This window comes from Nicotiana attenuata, chromosome 10 (genome assembly GCF_001879085.1).
Source record: "Nicotiana attenuata strain UT chromosome 10, NIATTr2, whole genome shotgun sequence".
NCBI lineage: Eukaryota > Viridiplantae > Streptophyta > Magnoliopsida > Solanales > Solanaceae > Nicotiana > Nicotiana attenuata.
Window position 1 is genome coordinate 38,927,517 of NC_031998.1, and position 18,359 is coordinate 38,945,875.

An 18,359-nucleotide genomic window follows, 5' to 3' on the forward strand; every position below is an offset into this window, starting at 1 on the left:
ATTTGAAAAGCACTTCTAAGCAGCAATTAGTGTTCGGCCAAACTTCAAAAATAAACTTATTTTGAGAAGTGTTTTTTCTCAAAAGTACTTTGGTGAGAAACAATATGTGTTTGACTAATTAATTTGAAAGACATTTCTGAGCAGCAATTAGTATTTGACCAATCTTTTAAGAAGTGCTTTTTGGAAAAAGTTATTTTGTTCTGCTTCACCAAAACTGCTCAAAATCACTATTTTTGGCTAAACACTTCAAGTTTGAAAAAAAAAAAACACTTTTTTATATGCTTTTGGTTTTGGAGAAGCTTGCCAAACATGCTATAAAAATTTGTAGTATAAAAAATATGTATCACTTCTAGTCTAGTGTTAAAAGAAGCGAAATTTTGAATAATGAAATGAAACAGATTCAAATGGGTGTGTAACGAAGATGATTCGTATAACCAACCCAACTATATACCCAACCATCTTAGAATTGAAGCATAGTTATAATTGTTGCGTCAGTAAGATTACAAAGTAGCGCCTCTATGGATGATAGAATATGGGGTGCAGCCGTCTGAACCGTTGAACATAGAGATCTCAGAAATACGTTATCCAGCATTAATAGCAAGTTACAGAGTTTTATTTAACAAACACTATATACAACACTAGTTGGTTTGTCTAATCTACAAAGATTATTACCGCTACCCCAAAGATTTTAACAAACTAGCAAGTTGTTGGATGGATGGATCCCCAGCTTATTTGAGTAGATCCTATTCTAAAGCTAGCTTCTTTTTGCTATTTATATCATCATCAGGCTAATATAACCAGTGAATACTTTCCATTACTACCTTACTATAATTCTTCCAACTCATAGACAGTTAAAACTGTTAATGCTTCTTTGATGTGTCGCTTTCTTCGGTCTTGGCAAACCTTCCACGGATCCTTGGTTGACTATCAGCCAATGCCTTCCTGCAAGCATACTGCAAAACACACAACAGAAATACTGTGAGTCTATTGCTGACGGAAGAGCTGCACGAGTCAATTCGCCTTTGCTGTTCTACAACCAAATGTGTCACTACATGCACACTACTACAGAGAGAAGCTCTAGTAGTCTGTCCGTCTTCTTACGGAATATTTTATGAACAGTTGGTTCATTTCCATTCGATTTCACTTTCTAAGGTTTGGAAGTGCAACACCGAGCTAAATGACATAATTAAACAAATAAGAGTTTTTCAATAATACCTTGATTTTTCTGCCAAAATTCCTTTTATTCTTCTTGCTCCGATATCTGGAGAGCTTTTCCTTGCGAATTTCAGAACTGGAACATCCGCCAATTTGTGGTTGACCCAGTGGAGAATGGATCAGATTTATGTTGCCATTACCCAGAGTCTGCAGTAAAAGCTCAGTATCAGTGACCGAGCCTATTTCTCTTGAATAAGCCAAAAACATCTATACATTTCTCGGCTGGTACTTCATAGCGAACCAACAAATGCAGGCGACTCAATCAAAGGGTACAAACCAGTGACAGCTATGGCTCTCAGCCACTTGCTACAAATAGAGAGGAGGTGGATAGTACTTTCCTCATCCCGAGATTTTGCACATCCCCCCAGCTAACAATACGTCTAAAATGACGGAGAAAAAAATTATATAGAGGAAGTGATCAAGGAGAAAATAGTGATAACCAGATAACAGCATCAACAAACGCTGGAGTTCACTAGTTTGACTTAAAAGGCCTCTGATTAACCAGTTCACTTAGTCAAAGGATCCATTATCTTTTTCAGAATCTCATTGAATTCAATACCTTCTTTATATAATTACTGGAGGAAGCTTCATATTACTAAAACATGGATCTTCCAACTATCTTGTTCTTACTCTCAAAATTCAATAAATGACTCTAGATCATAACATCTATATTTTCCTAATGTAAAGGATTGACTGTAAGATCTTTCCTTCACCTCTGACTCGACGTTAACAAGCAAACATAGATACCAGGCCAACCGAGCAAGAAAGAAAAGGGATATCCATTGTTTACAGAATAAAGAATATTATTTCTAATTTATCAGAAAAAGATAAAATGAAAGAAAGGTGGAACACAAACCAATCATAATTGAAACAACACACTAGAGTACTTAAAAATTGACCTTTATGTCTCCTTCACTGTATGCTCTTCGCATACCATAAACAGCTCCAAAGTCCATTCCACCAAAATCTATAAAATTGGGCCTCATTGAAGCCCCGTGTATCCACTCCATGGAGGTTAAAGACCCTGAACTAATACTTTTCTGGAAAGATACTTGAGAAACCAAGTTCTCATCTGCAGTCAGGTTTTCGTCGGCCTTCACAATAGGAAGTTTCATGTCCAAGACTTCAGAGAACGGTATATCAATTGCATCTTTGTCAAATAGGTCTTTTTTGCATTCATAGAAAACTTCACTCAGGAGTTCTTCATTCTCAAACGAAGTTTCTAGATCCGAAACTTTGAGTCCTTGCGGCGAGATGGCATCTTCTGCACAAGAAATCATTGAAATAGCAGCAGTCATAGGATCAAGGCCCATCAATGGTTCTTCAATAATTGGTTGTGGAGCTTTAAAGAGATCCCCTTCTCCCCCGAGGTCATATTCCGATATGTTGGATCCCTGTCGAGATTACTCACATGAGAATTCAAAATCGAAGCTTTACAGAACGTGACAAAGAAAACACTTCAAGATTATCAAAGAAAGATCTGGTCTGAACACGTAAATTTAGCACAGAACCAAGATCAAAGGCATAGATCTGTCAAATCAACACAGTGTTAAATGTCATACATTGATGCTTCATGGTGAGGAGTTTAACTAAAATACACTGAGCAATAGCAATAAAGTAGACCAGAAAGTGAAAATCATTACTCAAATGCTATCAGACTTTCAAGATAACTCAAACCTGACATATGTTAATACCATACACCATCACTTTATAGCAAATGAAAGGGACTCGATATTTATGTCATGGCAGAAGCACAAAAATAAACCACATGAGCTTTCATATCTCGTTAATCATACGGTACCAGGGAGATTTGCTCAAAGCTCACCATCAGGAACTTCTGATAAAATAAAGTGCAAAGATTCTTGTCTTTTTAAAAGAAAAAACAACACAGAAGGATTCTTGTGACGAACAGCGATAGATAATGGCAGCCCTTGTTTATTCTCTGTTATGTATATAAAGTAAATAAGAGGTGGAGTAGAAGAACCAAACAGCTTTCTAAGTAATTCAGCATGCACACACCCCGAGAAGGAAAAAAGGGAAAGATTGAGAGGGATAGAGAGCACATTCATACAGATGGTGGAACCTAGATAATGTCCATTAAGTTAAACAAACCTGGAAAAGAACAACACCAACAACTAATGACAAGAGAATCAGCTATTGTCATTTGTGCATTTCAAGCAAAGATAAGATCAGACCGAATCAACCATGAATTCGATATATTTCCATGTAAAAAGAACTTATTTTAATAGTGTGCTGAGACCAACTAGGTTCTCTTACTACCTTCTGAAAGTTACTAACTTTAACCTTTAAGCTCCCAAATGAAAGTTTCCGCAATGTTATCCTCCCTCTTCAAAGAATCAGCACAAAAACCAAACAGAACTCCCTATCCTCTAAATAACAAAGGTAAAACTTAACTTTTGCTTTTCTCTTTTTCCTTCTTTTCCAACTTTTTCAATATTTCAACTCTTTAAGTGGGGTGAAAAGTGAGGCCTTAACGACAACTTGGCCGCCATAAAAGGAAAATGAAGAATCAGAAAGGGAAACATATGGGAAGTAACTCGTGGCCACTTATTTTTTTTTTTTAATATGAAGATAAAGAGAATAATGAACACGGCAACTCATGATTTTGATATTCTGCCTTCTATCTCTTTGTTCAACATACAGATCTAGCACAAGTCATGAACTCACATGCTTTACAGTTATACTCTATATACCACCATAAGACATCATATTATATATTTCTAAGCAACAATTCAACTTTTCTGTTTGGAGAGGAGAGTTACACACTTACACTCAACTATTTACTAAAGACAATCAATTGAAAAAGGGGAAGAAATTAACATAAAAAGGTTGGTTCTTTGTCCTTCATTTCTCCAATTACTTAGAAAAAAACTAAAAAGAGGAGTAAAAATTGATTCTTTAACCTTCATTTCACAAATTACTAGTAAAAAAATTGGAACATAGAAAGAAAGCTTAAACCCCACAAAAGAATAAGATGCAGTAGAAGGGATTGGACTCTAAAAACCATGATTTCACCTAAAAAACTTCAGACTTGACACAAGACATAAAATCAGTAACCCTAATTTTATCCACTTGAAAAGCCAAGAATGAAAACCCACTAACCCTAAAGTCTACATCATCTCTCACATTTCAAAGTTCAAATCTTTTTCCAATTTTAATTCAATCAGAAAAATGCCAAACAAATAGAAAAAGGGGTTTAACTACCATTGAGGCATTAGGTTCGTGAGAGGAACAGAAGTCTTCAAATTGTTGAACTTCAGAAGGGAAAGTCTGAAAATAAGGGAACATTAGCCCTGTCTCTGCATACATTTTTTTTCTCTTTTACACAACAAGTCGTCTCTCTTGTTCCTATGTGTCAATAGAATGAGGAAGGAGATAGTTCAATGAAGCAGAGGGGCATTTTATAGGTGTCAAAAACAGAGCTAAAAACAAAACACAGCAGAATGAGAAACAGCCGTATTGAAAGAGAGAGAAGAGAGAGTGTAAAAAGAGGGGTTGAAAAAGAAAGAATCTGATTTTGGCTGCTTCTTCGAGTCTTCATTCAAGAAAGAGAATTTTAGCAATTAAAAAAAAGAGTTTTTATTTTTCTAACGAATTTTTTAATGACAACAACAACACATAAAATCCCATCAGTGGAGTCTGAGAACGATAAAAATTTATTTTGAAAAATCTGATTTGGGTAAAGTTTGGTTTGAAGATGAAAATGTGTTTGGACATACGTTTTCAAAACATATTTTCCAACTTTATTTTGAAAAAACATGTATATAATTCCCAAGTTTTGGGATTTTGGCCCAAAATCAGCAATTGGGGTGATTTTGGGATTTAGGGTTTGGGATTTGGTCAAAATGTGGGCAAAATTTATGGCCAAACATGAGTTTTGAAAATAAATCCCAAATTTCTTTTGACAAAACTCATGGCCAAACGGGTCATAAGAGTAGAGAAATTGTTTCTGAAAGACTGAAAATAAAAAGACAGAAGGAGGGAGAATATTAATTTCACCACAGAAATCACAGGAAAAATAGGAACAACATGATGAATTAAATTTTTAATGATGTAATTATACTAAAAGCTAGTACCTATAAAAAGTCATTTTCTAGGTTTAAGTTCAAGTTGATGAATTAAATTCGATACAAATATAACGGAATTGACAGATTAAATAGGTAGGTTAATCTCTGGCAAGTCTATACAAATTAGCTACCACATGACTTGATTTCCCTAATGTCCCACATGACAAATATTTTATTGTACTATTTACCATTATACTAATTACTGTACTATAAATATCGTATATATATACAGACAAAATACATGTGAATGAAACTAGGACGACAGAAGAATAAATGCTAGTTACCGAACAATTTATTAGCTATTATAATAGATTGGTTATTCAGATTAGTTTGTTTACGAAATGTTTCTTTGAGATTTCTGGTCATAACATTTAGCTAGCGTTTAGTCATAAGTTTTGCTGAAATATGGAAAAATAATTTTTGAAGTAATTTTGAAAATTAAAATTATATTTGGACATGCATTTTATTAGAAAAAATTAAAATTTTATGACTGGAAGAAAAAAATACATCCGAAAATTACCCTAAACTAGATTTTAGGAACTTGAAAAAAATTTAATTTTTTTTTCAAAAACTGGTCTTAATGTATGAACAAACAATGTTTTAAAAAAAAAATAAAAAAAAAAGTTGCCAACATTTATGGCCAAAGGAGAGCTTATTTTATTGAGGTTTTCATTATCTACAACAACAGCAAAAAAAATAGTAAAATCTCGCAAGTGAGATCTGAAAAGGTAGTGTATATTTCCAATATAACCTCAACATACAAATAAATTCAAAAGGAAATAATAACACAAATAGTAACAAAAAAAAGACGTTGTTTGAATAACAAACCCTGCTTTGTTGTAGTGTTTGAGTAACAAACTCGTAGAATTGCAGCAAGCATACGCTCTACATAGTACTTTGTTTCAATGTACATGGCGGGCGGAGATCGGGATAAGGAGTTTTAAAAAATGAAGGTGTTTGCTCAAAAGTTATCACATACCTTATGAGTATATAACAATATAAATAAATCACGGGAAAATCATAGCAAACCGTAATAATCCGTTGGACCAAATGAAGGAAACGGAAATAAGTACTCAGAGTTAGGAGGAGAAACATTAAGATTCTTTATTGATAATATTGATTTGGCCTGCCTCTCCATGAAGAGGTTCAGAGCCTTACAATGGTGTTTTTCTCTCTCACAATATGGGTATCATTGTGTTTTTTCTCTCTCCCCCGGATAGTGACCGAGAAGCAGCCCCCTTTCCAGGGTTTTCTCTCTTGGTATTTATAGCTGTGAGCTGGCAATAAGTGGCCGTGACCACGTTGGGATTTCGCCTTCATGGTGGCGGATGGGCCGTGGCCTTGTTGATCGAATCAGATGAGGGTTGAATATCGTTAATTCTAAGTGGTCGTGCCACTAATTAATCATGAATTAGCTTAAGACGGGATTAGCTTCGTTAATTATCGTGGGGTCGGATTCTGACCCATACAGTTAGTCCCTCCGCTTATTGAGGTCGTGCCTTGGCCGAGCTCGATGAGTGGATTTCATCGACTGTAGTTTGAGAAACTTGGATAGGAAGGTCGACCGTCGCTTCGGTCGAGGCCGAATTCTCTTTGGCGATGGCTCTTAGCCTTGTAGAGTGTTAGTGTTTTGTTATTGTGCTATCAAGTCGTCGTTCGATCGAGGTCGAACTCTCCTCCTTGGCGAGGGCGCTTGACCCTTTAACTTAAATCGAGTGAGGTCGAGCTTTGTGGTGCTCTGATCCTTACGTTTGTTTGGGAGCGTAACCGTCGACCATGGTGGACGGGTCATATGTTGTGCAGCCGAAGGGAGTAGGGGTACACTGGATACGTGTTTGGCGACGTCCATCGTTCTGAAGGCGCACAGAACATCCTCTCGGCGTTCATGGGTTGTTGCAACCGTTTCGCAGGTGAGACGCCAGTTGGCGACTGAAAAGCCGCTTCACGGAGCCTGTCATAACGACGCGTGTTTCTGCAGATCCGAATCGGTTTGCGGTTGGTCATGTAGTTAATGAAGGCTATTGGGGCTTGTGAAAGCCACTTGTGTTGCTTATAAATAAGGGCTGACCCATACATTTTTATATTCTCATTGTTTGCTAGAGAGATTCTGAAGAAGCTTTTCTTCCTGCTAATTCACCTTCATCTTTGTTCTTCGATTTATATAACTTCCGTCTTCGTCCCTCAAACTTTGTTTCATTCTCATTATTGACTCAACAATGGCAGGCAGTTCTTCCCAAAACATTCTTCCGACGGGTCTTCCGGTTAACTCTCCGGTGATTGAAGGGCCATCTCCGGCAATGGGCGGTGCAGAACTGGTAGAGACTGATGAAGTTCCATCAGTTGATGAGATAGTATCTCTGCCCGGAGGTCCGATGACTGATTTCACCGCGGATGGCGGGGAGGATCAGGTGGATGAAGCCCCATTAATGGGGGAGATTGGGATGGCCCAACTACGGAAACAAGGGGTCATCCCCGGCTACGCTGACGTCGTTCTTGCTAGAAGCGAGGAGAGGGTCCACACCGACCGCAGGGGATACTGCATTTTTTACGCCTATCCCTTCAAGTTGGGGTTTAAGATCCCGCTCCCAATGCTGGTGGTTGATTTCTGTCGTTATTACGGGGTGTGCCCGGGTCAGCTTGCTCCTTCTCTTTACAAATTGCTAGCAATGTTTATCAAATATGCAGAACTGGCCGGTAGGGAGGTCACGTTGCAGCATGTGCTTAGTCTCTACGCTCCCCAGAGGGTTCGCGGTACCATGATTCAAGCATGCCCTCGTGGGTCGAGGGTCCTTACTGCAAAACTGGATGACGAGGTCGACCCTCGCCCTTTTGAGCACTTCTTCTACATCAGGACTGAACATTCAGTGGCGTGCTCTGCTGGGTTCCCAGAGGCTTGGAATCATGCACATAAGTTATTTTGCCGTCGAATTCTTTTTTTTTACCCCTCCTTACGTCTTGTGCTCGTAAGCGTTAACTCGTGTCAATTTTGTAGCTGAAAAGTTGCCGCCGGCTCCGTTGGCTGGGATTCGTGAGTGGGTTGAGGCCATGCTCCCCTATACGGTGGGGATCCGCACATGGGCATCTTTCTGGGAGAGGCATGGCCGTAGGCCTGTGGCAGGTAAAAAATTGATTTCTTCTTCTGTTCCGCTTTGTCTCAACTCTATTCATCAACTTTGTTTTTCTGTGATCAGGGAGGGCACGCCGCGTCAGGGCCCCTCAGTTGGCCTTCCGTCGGTCGGGTGCAATTTGCTCGACTTACTGCGGCGCCGGTGTCGCGCCCAATACCGAGGGTGGCATCAGTTGAATCTTCAGCGGTTCCTTCTCCAACACGAGCCGCTCTTCGGGACGAGGGGCCATCGGGGGTTGTGTGCCCTAGAGCGGATTCGCCATCAGATGGGGAGGAGGAGAGGCCATTGCTAAGGCGTAGGGTCGTGTTCATGCCGGCTCCTCCTGCGGTAATTAATTTGGACTCCCCCCCGGCGGATGCGGAGCGGAGTGTGGCTGCGACGCCTGAACCTGAGAGTGGACACGCAATAGGGGTTTCCCCAGTTGGCTTATGTCATGATGATGTCGTCGCTTCGGCGATTCAATTGGTGGTTCTAGTCGCTGAGACGGGAGGTAGTTCCTCAGCGGCTGCTAATGTTGGTGAGGCAAGCTCTCCTTCGGTGGCTACAGCGGGTGGCTCAACCTCGCTGGTGGCGGAAGGAGGAAGGGATGCTGTAGAAGATGAGTACGAGTCCGAATCCGACTTGGACCCCGACGACGTCCGTATGTTCCGGCAAGGCTTCACCAATTCAGTGGTGCGCGCAGAGGGGCGATCTCGCTTCATCGAGGTTCCCACGGAGTTGAACTTATTGCTCCAAGGGGAAAGCTTGGTGCCGCAGTTCGAGCTGCTATGCTCGAAGGCCGAGAATGCGTCGTTGAGGGGTGTTACGGATATCGGACTGATAAATGAAGTGGTCGTGATGGGCTTGAGGGTATGTACTATTACGTCGGTTCGCTTCTTCTTTGCCTTAGTTTGTTCTTTATCTTAATCGTTGTCTTTGCTTTGCAGTCTTATTTGTTGGAGGTGGAGAGCATCCGTCGAGCCAAAGTCCGCTCGGGGATATTTTTGCGGGCGCTGGAGAAGTATCGCCACTACCGAGATCAGTGCCGAGAGTTGCGCGTGCGCTTGAGGAATTATCCCCGTAGCCGAGCCTTGGTCGAGGAATTGGCGAGGCGGGAGCTTCAGATGCAGCAAACACTTGGCAGAACGAGTGCTCTCGAGGAGCAGCTCCGCGGGAAGGATGAGGAGCTCGAGGCGGTAAAGAGGGCCGCAGCTGAGTGTAAGCGCCAGGGCCAGGCTAAGGCGGCGGAGGCCGCTGCAGCATGGGGCGGGAAAGTGACCGCGTTGGAGGGTGAAGTCGCGGTATTGAAGCTTCAGGTGAGGGATGCCTCGTCGAGGGCTGGGGCGTTGACGGAAGCTATCCGCGTGCACGAGTCGCAACGGGCATTGGAGAGGGCTACTGCGGCCTTTAGAGAAGCGAGTCTCGAGGAGTGGATCGGTATCTTTGAGCAGGACGCCCAAGTCATGGAGGACCAGATCACAGCCTTAGAAGAAGAGAATCAGCTCCTACGGACCAAGCCGCTTCTTCCAGCCAGGCTCGCGAACTTTGGGTCTTTGCCGAGGCCCAACGTGATGTATATAAGAATTTGTGGGAGGCCGGCATCGTGACCGAAGCTTCTTTCGAGGGGGCGCGTCAAAAGGCTCGTGAGGCCCGTACCGACTGTGGTTTTGACGCGGCGACGCCAGAGGCTGACGCTGGTGCGGATGGTGGCGCGGATGGCGCCGAGTAAAAAGATATGCATTGTTTCTTATTTTTCTTTTCTCTTTCCTTGTATTGATCGGCCTTGTTCGGGTGTAAGCGGGGAAGACCCGCAAGTAACTTTGTAGATAAATGAGATCTCCTTTCCGTTATTTGCCTTGTGTCTGTTTTGTACCTCCTCTTTTTCCCCCTTAGATTTTTCTTTGCATGCGCTCGAAGGGGTGATTTGCCTTCGAGTTCGACTCTGTAGGCATGTTAGTTTTTAATTGTTGACGACTCTTCTTCTTCGACTCGGGGTGAGCGAGTCGGAGCCGTTGCTTGGCGATAGCGGCACTTAGCCTTAGTTCCAGTTCGGGCGCGGTCGAACTGTCGGCCGTGATGACAGAAACGCGGCCTTGTAGTTTGGCGATAGCGGCACTTAGCCTTAGTCCCAGTTTGGGCGCGGTCAAACTGTCGGCCGTGATGATAGAAACGCGGCCTTGTAGTTTGACCGGGGCCGGACTTTACGTGTCCCCAATCTTAGTTTGAGTTGGGAGTACTTACTTGAAGGGCGAGGGTGCCTAACCTGTGCCTCGATTCGTTGGAGGTTGGGTTTCGCTGAGTTCAATGATGAAGGCGCTTGGTCCGAGTCCTGGTTCAACTGTGGTTGAACTTGTTAGATTTGAGGACGAAGGCGTCTAGCCTTATGGTTCAAGCGAGGTCACACTCGTTGGATTTGATGGCGAAGACGCGTGGCCTGAGTCTTGGTTCGACCGTAGCTAAACTTACTGGCGAAGGCGCATGGGCTTGATTTTATGGCGAAGGCGCGTAGCCTGAGTCATGGTTCGACTGTATTTGAACTTCTTGGCGAAGGCGCATAGCCTGAGTCATGGTTCGACTGTATTTGAACTTCTTGGCGAAGGCGCATAGCCTTGATTCAATGGCGAAGGCGCATAGCCTGAGTCCTAGTTCAACTGTTGTTGAACTTAGTCGATTTTGATGGCGAAGGCTCATGGCCTGAGTCCCAGTTCAGCTGTTGTTGAACTTTGTCGATTTTGATGGCGAAAGCTCATGGCCTGAGTCCCAGTTCAACTGTTGTTGAACTTAGTGGCGAAGGCGCATAGCCTTGATTTAATGGCGAAGGCGCATAGCCTGAGTCTTGGTTCAACCGTATTTGAACTTATTGGCGAAGGCGCATAGCCTTGATTTAATGGCGAAGGCGCATAGCCTTGATTTAATGGCGAAGGCGCGTAGCCTGAGTCCCATTTCACCTGTTGAACTTAGTCGATTTTGATGGCGAAGGCTCATGGCCTGAGTCATGGTACAACCATATTTGAACTTATTGGCGAAGGCGCATCGATTTAATGGCGAAGGCACATAGCCTGAGTCTTGGTTCAACCGTAGTTGAACTTACTAGCGAAGGCGCGTAGCCTGAGTCCCAGTTCAACTGTTGTTGAACTTGGTCGATTTTGATGGCGAAGGCGCGTAGCCTGAGTCATGGTTCAACCGTATTTGAACTTATTGGCGAAGGCGCATAGCCTTGATTTAATGGCGAAGGCGCATAGCCTGAGTCTTGGTTCAACCGTAGTTGAACTTACTAGCGAAGGCGCGTAGCCTGAGTCCCAGTTCAACTGTTGTTGAACTGTCAATTTTGATGGCGAAGGCTCATGGCCTGAGTCATGGTTCGACTGTATTTGAACTTCTTGGCGAAGGCGCATAGCCTTGATTTAATGGCGAAGGCGCATAGCCTTGATTTAATGGCGAGGGCGCATAGCCTGAGTCCCAGTTCAACTGTTGTTGAACTTGGTCGATTTTGATGGTGAAGGCGCGTAGCCTGAGTCATGGTTCAACCGTATTTGAACTTATTGGCGAAGGCGCATCGCCTTGATTTAATGGCGAAGGCGCATAGCCCGAGTCTTTGTTCAACCATAGTTGAACTTACTGGCGAAGGCGCGTAGCCTGAGTCCCAATTCAACTGTTGTTGAACTGTCAATTTTGATGGCGAAGGCTCATGGCATGAGTCATGGTTCAACCGTATTTGAACTTATTGGCGAAGGCGCACAACCTTGATTCAATGGCGAAGGCGCGTAGCCTGAGTCTCAGTTCACCTGTTGAACTTACTGGCGAAGGCGTGTAGCCTGAGTCCCAGTTCAACTGTTGTTGAACTGTCAATTTTGATGGCGAAGGCGCATAGCCTGAGTCTTGGTTCAACCGTATTTGAACTTATTGGCGAAGGCGCATCGCCTTGATTTAATGGCGAAGGCGCATAGCCTGAGTCTTGGTTCAACCGTAGTTGAACTTACTGGCGAAGGCGCGTAGCCTGAGTCCCAGTTCAAGTGTTGTTGAACTGTCAATTTTGATGGCTAAGGCTCATGGCCTGAGTCATGGTTCAACCGTATTTGAAATTATTGGCGAAGGCGCATAGCCTTGATTCAATGGCGAAGGCGCGTAGCTTGAGTCCCAGTTCAACTGTTGTTGAACTGTCAATTTTGATGGCGAAGGCTCATGGACTGAGTCATGGTTCAACCGTATTTGAACTTATTGGCGAAGGCGCGTAGCCTGAGTCTCAGTTCACCTGTTGAATTTACTGGCGAAGGCGCGTAGCCTGAGTCCCAGTTCAACTTTTGTTGAACTGTCAATTTTGATGGCGAAGGCGCATAGCCTGAGTCTTGGTTCAACCGTATTTGAACTTATTGGCGAAGGCGCATAGCCTTGATTTTAAGATGGTGAAGGCGCACAGCCTGAGTCTTGGTTCAACCGTAGTTGAACTTACTGGCGAAGGCGCTCAGCCTGAGTCCCAGTTCAACTGTCAATTTTGATGGCGCAGGCTCATGGCCTGAGTCATGGTTCAACCGTATTTGAACTTATTGGTGAAGGCGCATAGCCGTGATTCAATGGCGAAGGCGCGTAGCCTGAGTCCCTGTTCAACTGTTGTTGAACTGTCAATTTTGATGGCGAAGGCTCATGGCCTGAGTTATGGTTCAACCGTATTTGAACTTATTGGCGAAGGCGCATAGCCTTGATTCAATGGCGAAGGCGCGTAGCCTGAGTCCCAGTTCACCTGTTGAACCTACTGGCGAAAGCGCGTAGCCTGAGTCCCAGTTCAACTGTTGTTGAACTGTCAATTTTGATGGCGAAGGCTCATGGCCTGAGTCATGGTTCAACCGTATTTGAACTTATTGGCGAAGGCGCAAGCCTTGATTTAATGGCGAAGGCACGTAGCCTGAGTCCCAGTTCACCTGTTGAACTTACTGGCGAAGGCGCATAGCCTTGATTTAATGGCGAAGGCGCATAGCCTGAGTCTTGGTTCAACCGTAGTTGAACTTACTGGCGAAGGCGCGTACCCTGAGTCCCAGTTCAACTGTTGTTGAACTGTTAATTTTGATGGCGAAGGCGCATAGCCTGAGTCTTGGTTCAACCGTAGTTGAACTTACTGGCGAAGGCGCGTAGCCTGGTCTTAGTTGTGGGTATTGAGTGCCGAAGCTCGGTTTTGATTCGAGACCTTGAGCAACTTATGTGTTGTCCTCCCAATTGGAGTAGATAGGCTGTCTTGAGGAGACTCTTGGCTCGAGATATCTCCGTGCCGGTTTCTGGCCGGAGCTCGTATCAGGGATGCGGTAGATGCCTTACAGAGATTCTCCCTTAGGAGGGGCTTCTTCTTCTTTTTTTTGCACTATCTTAAGATTAGAGAGAGAGAGGACTTGGATCTTGATTTGAGATCTTCGAGTTCCCTTGTCCGACATGCGCTTTGTCTTGTTTGAGCTGGGTTGCTTTTGTTTTCCTTTTCTGGCGTTTCTTCCTTTTTGGTCCAGGGAAGAACTACGCGATTATGCTAGGAAATCCCCACAGACGGCGCCAAATTGTTTGCTCAAAAGTTATCACATACCTTATGAGTATAAAATAATATAAATAAATTACGGGAAAATCATAGCAAACCGTAATAATCCGTTTGACCAAATGAAGGAAACGAAAATAAGTACTCAGAGTTAGGAGGAGAAACATTAAGATTCTTTATTGATAATGTTGATTTGGCCTGCCTCTCCATGAAGAGGTTCAGAGCCTTACAATGGTGTTTTTCTCTCTCTCAATATGGGTATCATTGTGTTTTTTCTCTCTCCCTCGGATAGTGATCGAGAAGCAGCCCCCTTTCTAGGGTTTTCTCTCTTGGTATTTATAGTTGTGAGCTTCGTGAGCTGTCAATAAGTGGCCGTGACCACGTTGGGATTTCGCCTTCATGGTGGCGGATGGGCCGTGGCCTTGTTGATCGAATCAGATGAGGGTTGAATATCGTTAATTCTAAGTGGTCGTGTCACTAATTAATCATGAATTAGCTTAAGACGGGATTAGCTTCGTTAATTATCGTGGGGTCGGATTCTGACCCATACAAAAGGAATTTTTTTTATTATTCAAAAGTATTCTTAAGACTTGCAGTCTTAGACATAGTAATATATTATTATAATCAAAAGAGAATGCAAAAATAATAAATCTAGAGTTAAATAATTTTTAACTATAAAAAGTGTCATTCTTACTGTAACATACCAAAATTATTATTTTATAAAATAGAACAAAGAGAGTAGTGTCTTTACCAAAAAAAAAATTTGAAACCTAAAATTTTATTTCGTATAAAGAAATTGAATTATATATGATATCGTAAACGGCAAAAACCATTCTCAAGAGTTGGGTGACTTAGGAAGCGGCACATGTCAAGGAGGATCAATGGCAGTGACTCAACCAGGGTGACACCGGATACGAACCGGTGACCGTATAAGAAGCAATTCAAGATATGACAGTTATAGAAACGTTACAGAAGAAACCAAGATTCCTCTGGTCTCTAAGGCTATGAGATTATAAAAGTTTCGTGTACAGCTAAAAGTATTATTTTATAAAATGGAATAAAGAGAGTAGTATCTTTACCAAAAAAAATTTAAAACCGAAAATTTTATCTCGTAAAAAGAAATTGAATTATATATGATATCGTAAACGTCAAAAAATCATTCTCAAGAGTTGGGTGCCTTAAGAAGCGGCACGTGTCAAGGAGGATTAGTCAGCAGTAGCTCAACAAGGGTTGTTTAACCAAAAATTGTGCACTTCGGCCAAAGCTTATTTTTAGAAGTACTCGGGCTACTGATAATCAAGAAATTATGTATTTTCTCAATGATAAGAAAGGAAATTAGAATAAGAAATAGCAAAGTAACCGATAAGAAGCAAAAGAAAGTAATTGTATTCCAATAATAATCAGAACGTGCCTTTACAAGTAAAATCCCCTTTCTTTATATAGGAATCTATAAGTACAACGTTTCTTTCCTTTTATGACTGAATCATTATGATATTAATGAGACGTTGTAATTGGCAATCGTAACTGTTCATGAAAATTCTGTAACATCTATGATCATTCATGCACATTAATTGACGATTCATGAATCTTCCTTCTTTTTTGTCTTGATTCATTATGTCGGTATCTCTTCATTTGGCAATTCAGATTCGAGCGACTATACCCTTTTATCTCGTGGGTGATTTGCTCGTACCTATTATGACTCATGCCTCTTTTAATGCATCTCTCTAGTTGTTGCTTCCTTAGTGATCCACCCATTTATTTTTACCAATACAGATAGACCCCCACTTACCAATTATTCAACAATTGAATATTTGGGAAGTGGATCATATTTATGGCGGGAATATTTTGCCGTCGTTTCTCATGTATCATTGCGTCTTCTTCAGAACCATCGCGTCGTATGTCACTTTCATTTAATGTTTGTGACACGTGGCATTCATTGATTGGGTCTGCAACTCTTCAGCGGTTTTTACGGCTTTCTGCGGCTGCATTAGTCACGAAGTGACTGCTTCCATTATGGTGTTTCCATCATGAACCCTTTCATATGACAGTTGCTTCTTCGTATAAATACCTCCTTATGCCTTTGCTTTCACAAAAACCTTTCCTCTACAATATTCTTCTTCCATAATAGTCTTGTTCATCTGCTCGTATTATTTTCCTATACAATCATGTCTTCTCCAAATCCCGATCCGCATAGAGTAGTTATAGTAGATGAACTTCCCCCTTCATCTGCTCCTATCAGAAGTAGAAGGGGTGGTAGATTGTGTAGTTTAGGATCTGTATCTATTCGTGGTTCTTCTTCTCAATCTAGTGTTACTTCCCCTTCGTCCTCTAGAACTAGGGCTTCATCTTCTCATAGATCTTCTGCTAGAAGTAGGGATTCTGGTGAATCTCTTCGAGAACCCAATATTGATGAGATTGTCCCCGCTGAACTTTCCTTCTTTACTGATCGAGAATCGATTAGAAATCAAGTTACATCTAGGACTTCCCATGATCATGCTGATGTTTACCCTTCCCAGATTATTGAGGGTTTGATTTCTCTTGTGTGCTTCCCAATTTTAGTCCCTAATGCAAATCAAAGGATTACCTCATACAAAGTAGGTTATTCCTTTGTTTATACATATCCCTTTACATTAGGCTTCAGACCACCTATTGATCCAGTCATTATAGAATTTTATCATTCTTTAATGTTTGTGTAGGACAGATTGGTCCTATTGTATGGAGAGCCGTGGCATGCTTAAGATACTTGTCGAATTTGTCCTCTTTACCCTTTACCTTTTATCACTTGATTCATCTATATTCCCCTAAGTTGTTTCGTTCTGGGGTATTTACTCTCGTGGCCAGGAGTAAAATGGTTTTGGTTAGCCCTGAAGATGACAAGGATCGTGGCTAGTATGCCCGTTTCGTTGCTGCTCCCACAAAAGGTTTAGTTGGTGATGAGAACATGCCTTTTCCAGAAAAATGGAACTTTGCACGTAAGTTTTTTTTAACCTTCTTCTTCTTTCTCTGTTGAAGAAACAAGAACTTACAATCTCATGACTGTATATTTTTTCCTTTTTTCAGCAACTATGGAAGCTGTTGAGGCGATTCCAGACTTCCGTGGTTGGGTAGGAAAATTGTTGACTATTGCTACTATGGAAGGAAGTTCTTGGAAGTACCTTTCTAATAGGTTTGGATGGAAAGTGAAGACTCATGGTATCTTTCCTTTCAATTTTCTACCTTGTTTCCATATTCACTTGGAAATTTTCTAACTTTTTCCTTCATTAGGGTTTTGCATTTGGGGTGTTAGCGCCGCATCTATTGTTGCTTCAATACTTTCTCTGTCTATGGATCAAGAGATGATTTTGAGTTCCTCATCAAAGAGAAAAGATGATAGGGCACACGGTTTCGAAGGTGAAGAAGATCAAGAGGAGGGCTCGTTAGTTCGTAGGCCTCGAGCTAGTAGACGTGTTATTTCGGATGACGAAGTCACTCCTCCTCCAAGTTCAGCTCCCATGCACGAGCCCGAAAGTCCTACTTTGGTGAGCTCTGATGAAGAGATGCCTGCTGCACCCCGTGACTCTACAGAACAACTTTTTTCTCATGGGTTTGATAATGAAGATTTCGGCTTTATTTCTGAGAAAGCGTCTCTTGCCTCTTTTCTAGTATCTGTTCCCCGCACCTGTTGCTGCTGCTACTGCTCCGCCCGTGACTATTTTGACCCCCTTAACTGCCCCTACTGTTACAACTTCTCATGTTGAAGTTGGTTCTTCCAGTAGACAGTAGGGTAATAAAAAAAGGTGCCGTTGAAGTCCCCGAGGATGGTAGTCTTTTGAAGAAATCTGGCCAAGCCAATGTATGGCTAAAACCGTTGATTGGCCCAGTTGAGAAGTCCAAATTGGAAAGCCACAGCTCTTTAACATGGATGAATGAAATTGTCCATTCATCTTTAAAGGTATAAGCCTTAGCTTTTTATTTTGCATGTGACTTTCTTTTCATCTGTATTTGGTTATCACATTTTCCTTTTCCTCGTGTAGATCAATCTAATTGGCACGGAGCTGATGAAGAGGATCGTCCATACAGAGCAATTAATGAACGACTATCGCACCAAAGCGGACAACTGGAAGGAATAGTTTGATGGCCTTGAGCTTGAGAAGGACGTTTTAGATGAGAAGAAGTGTACGTCGAAGCAACAAGTGAAGATAATGGCAGCAGAGTTGGCGATTAAAAAAGGCCTCTTCCGGTCAAGTGGGCAAGGATAACGTTCTTCTCGAGTCTTTATTTGCCGAGCAGCTTTCCAAAGCCACTGAAGAAATTAGAGGTTTAAAAGAACTGTTGAACCAAAAGGAAGTTTACGTCGGGGAGCTTGTTCAAACGCTCACCCAAGCTCAAGAAGATCTTCGTGTTTCTTCTGATAAAGTTCAGTTTTTAAAGAGGTCACTCGCTCCCTTACATGCTTCT

General features: G+C 42.2%; 1 protein-coding gene across 2 annotated transcripts; it reads right to left on the reverse strand.

Annotated features, from left to right (window-relative positions):
- On the reverse strand, window positions 520-4,743 carry LOC109233309 (zinc finger protein CO3). 2 transcript variants are annotated; one of them, XM_019399142.1, is made up of 4 exons: window positions 4,441-4,743; window positions 2,115-2,609; window positions 1,216-1,362; window positions 520-953 (listed from the first exon to the last, which is right to left on the reverse strand). In XM_019399142.1, exons 1-4 carry the CDS (start codon window positions 4,543-4,545, stop codon window positions 861-863), a joined length of 840 nt encoding a protein of 279 aa, XP_019254687.1. In that variant the 5' UTR covers window positions 4,546-4,743; the 3' UTR covers window positions 520-860. The 2 variants fall into 2 exon arrangements, with proteins under 2 accessions (XP_019254687.1, XP_019254688.1); XM_019399143.1 differs by lacking the exon at window positions 4,441-4,743 and adding an exon at window positions 3,496-3,803.